Genomic DNA, 1,497 nt, shown 5'->3' with positions numbered 1-1,497 from the left:
AATCCAAGCTGTAGGAAGATTTAGAGAGTATTGAAATGCAATTCCTGGCCCACCACAGATATTTTTTCTGAAATCCCAAAATAGAGTAAAGACTGGAAGCTTCACCTGTTTTTCACTGTCAATTGCCTCAAGCTATAAATAGAACCAAAGTTCATCTCTCTCCCCTAGCAGAGGAGTCAGATTACAGGGGGCAAAGCAAAATAATCAAATGAAAGTCAGGGTATTTTTTAGTGTCGGTCAGCCATCTCCACAGTCCCCACTCTCTTCCTCTCTACTGTGCTACCCTAGGATCAAGGCTCCCGGCAGCAATGCCTCTGTTCAAACTTCCAGGTAGGTGTGCACAGTGTTTGCAGCTCAGTATTTTTCATATGCAATCATTCCTTTAACTACTATGTCAGCTTTGATAATCATTTTTTAGGGCTCATAATAGCTTTAATAATATATTTCAGAAAAAGGCAAAATATTTCGAAGTTTTTTGCTTGCTTTTAGTTTTGGGAGGAGGTAAAATTACATGTATAATCATAACTGTGTTTTTTAAATTTTGCAGAGAAAATAGATTGAAAAGGAAAATACTAAAATGTTAAGAGTGGATATTTTTGGACTATGGGACTGTGGTGATTTTTTCATCATTATTATTACTATCCTAAATTTCCCAATTTTTCTAAGTGAGTGCTTATTAGTTTTATTCTCCAGTTCAATTTCTTTCTTTTTATTTCACGTAAAACATGTATTGCTCTTATAATAAAAAATCATAACATTCTTTTAAAAATTACTCTGTGTTCAATCTTCTCAGAGAGAAAAAAATAAAAAATAAAATAAAATCACTCTGTTTACAAACGTGGACTGTGAACCACCAGAATACAGATTCTAAAACTGTTTTATGTGTGTAGCGTCTTTGATGATCCCAGTAGAAAACTACGTGAGATACTTCATATCTACTCTGCTAATCTAAACAAAACCTGTGCTGCCACAGTTCTGAGGATGATATACAATGTCTCTAGCTGTAGTTTTGCTGAAAATCATGAGCATGACAAAAATATTAACCCAATCTGTGTATTCATTTTACAAAGAGTACCTTTTTTAAAGTACACATATAAATTGAAAGAGACATATTAGAAAGAAAAAGAAAACGAAGAGCTGTATAATGACCATATTTCCAAGGTTTTTGATGGCAGCAGACTGTAGACAGGCTGGAAGAGTGAGTTGAACCAACACGTCCATCACATCTCTTTCTCGCACCGATCTACACGCTTCTATCCTAAAGGACTGATTAATAGCCACCATGATGTCTGAAAGTTGTTCATATATTTTATTTTATTTTACTTCATACAGCTGAAGAAAAACGTGAGTATTTTGGACTATTTCTCCTGCCATTTGTCAGAGCATTGATTAAAGAAATGATACTGTTCCTTATTCAGAAACATGGTTATTTTTCAGCAGTGTTTATTAAATGATACTACTGAAATTCAACAGAGATTAATAATGACCACAGATATC

General features: G+C 34.1%; 1 protein-coding gene across 3 annotated transcripts in view; it reads left to right on the top strand.

The window, feature by feature from the left end:
* The first annotated feature begins 165 nt into the window (after positions 1-165).
* The window catches only part of AMPD1 (adenosine monophosphate deaminase 1), a 20,926-nt gene continuing 19,594 nt past the window's right edge, over positions 166-1,497 (top strand). The window contains exons 1-2 of one of the 3 annotated variants that reach the window (XM_012644611.1): positions 166-330; positions 1,333-1,344. In XM_012644611.1, the coding sequence (XP_012500065.1) occupies positions 309-330; positions 1,333-1,344 (34 nt within the window). In that variant the 5' untranslated portion in view covers positions 166-308. Of the gene's footprint in view, positions 346-1,332; positions 1,345-1,497 lie in introns of all 3 variants that reach the window. The other 2 variants (XM_012644612.1, XM_012644610.1) reach the window with 2 other exon arrangements.

The sequence above is a fragment of the Propithecus coquereli genome, unplaced genomic scaffold, assembly GCF_000956105.1.
Source record: "Propithecus coquereli isolate 6110/MARCELLA unplaced genomic scaffold, Pcoq_1.0 Scaffold215, whole genome shotgun sequence".
In the NCBI taxonomy this organism is placed as follows: domain Eukaryota; kingdom Metazoa; phylum Chordata; class Mammalia; order Primates; family Indriidae; genus Propithecus; species Propithecus coquereli.
The sequence above is the reverse complement of the archived record's forward strand: the minus strand, read 5'-3'. Positions and strand labels throughout refer to the sequence as shown.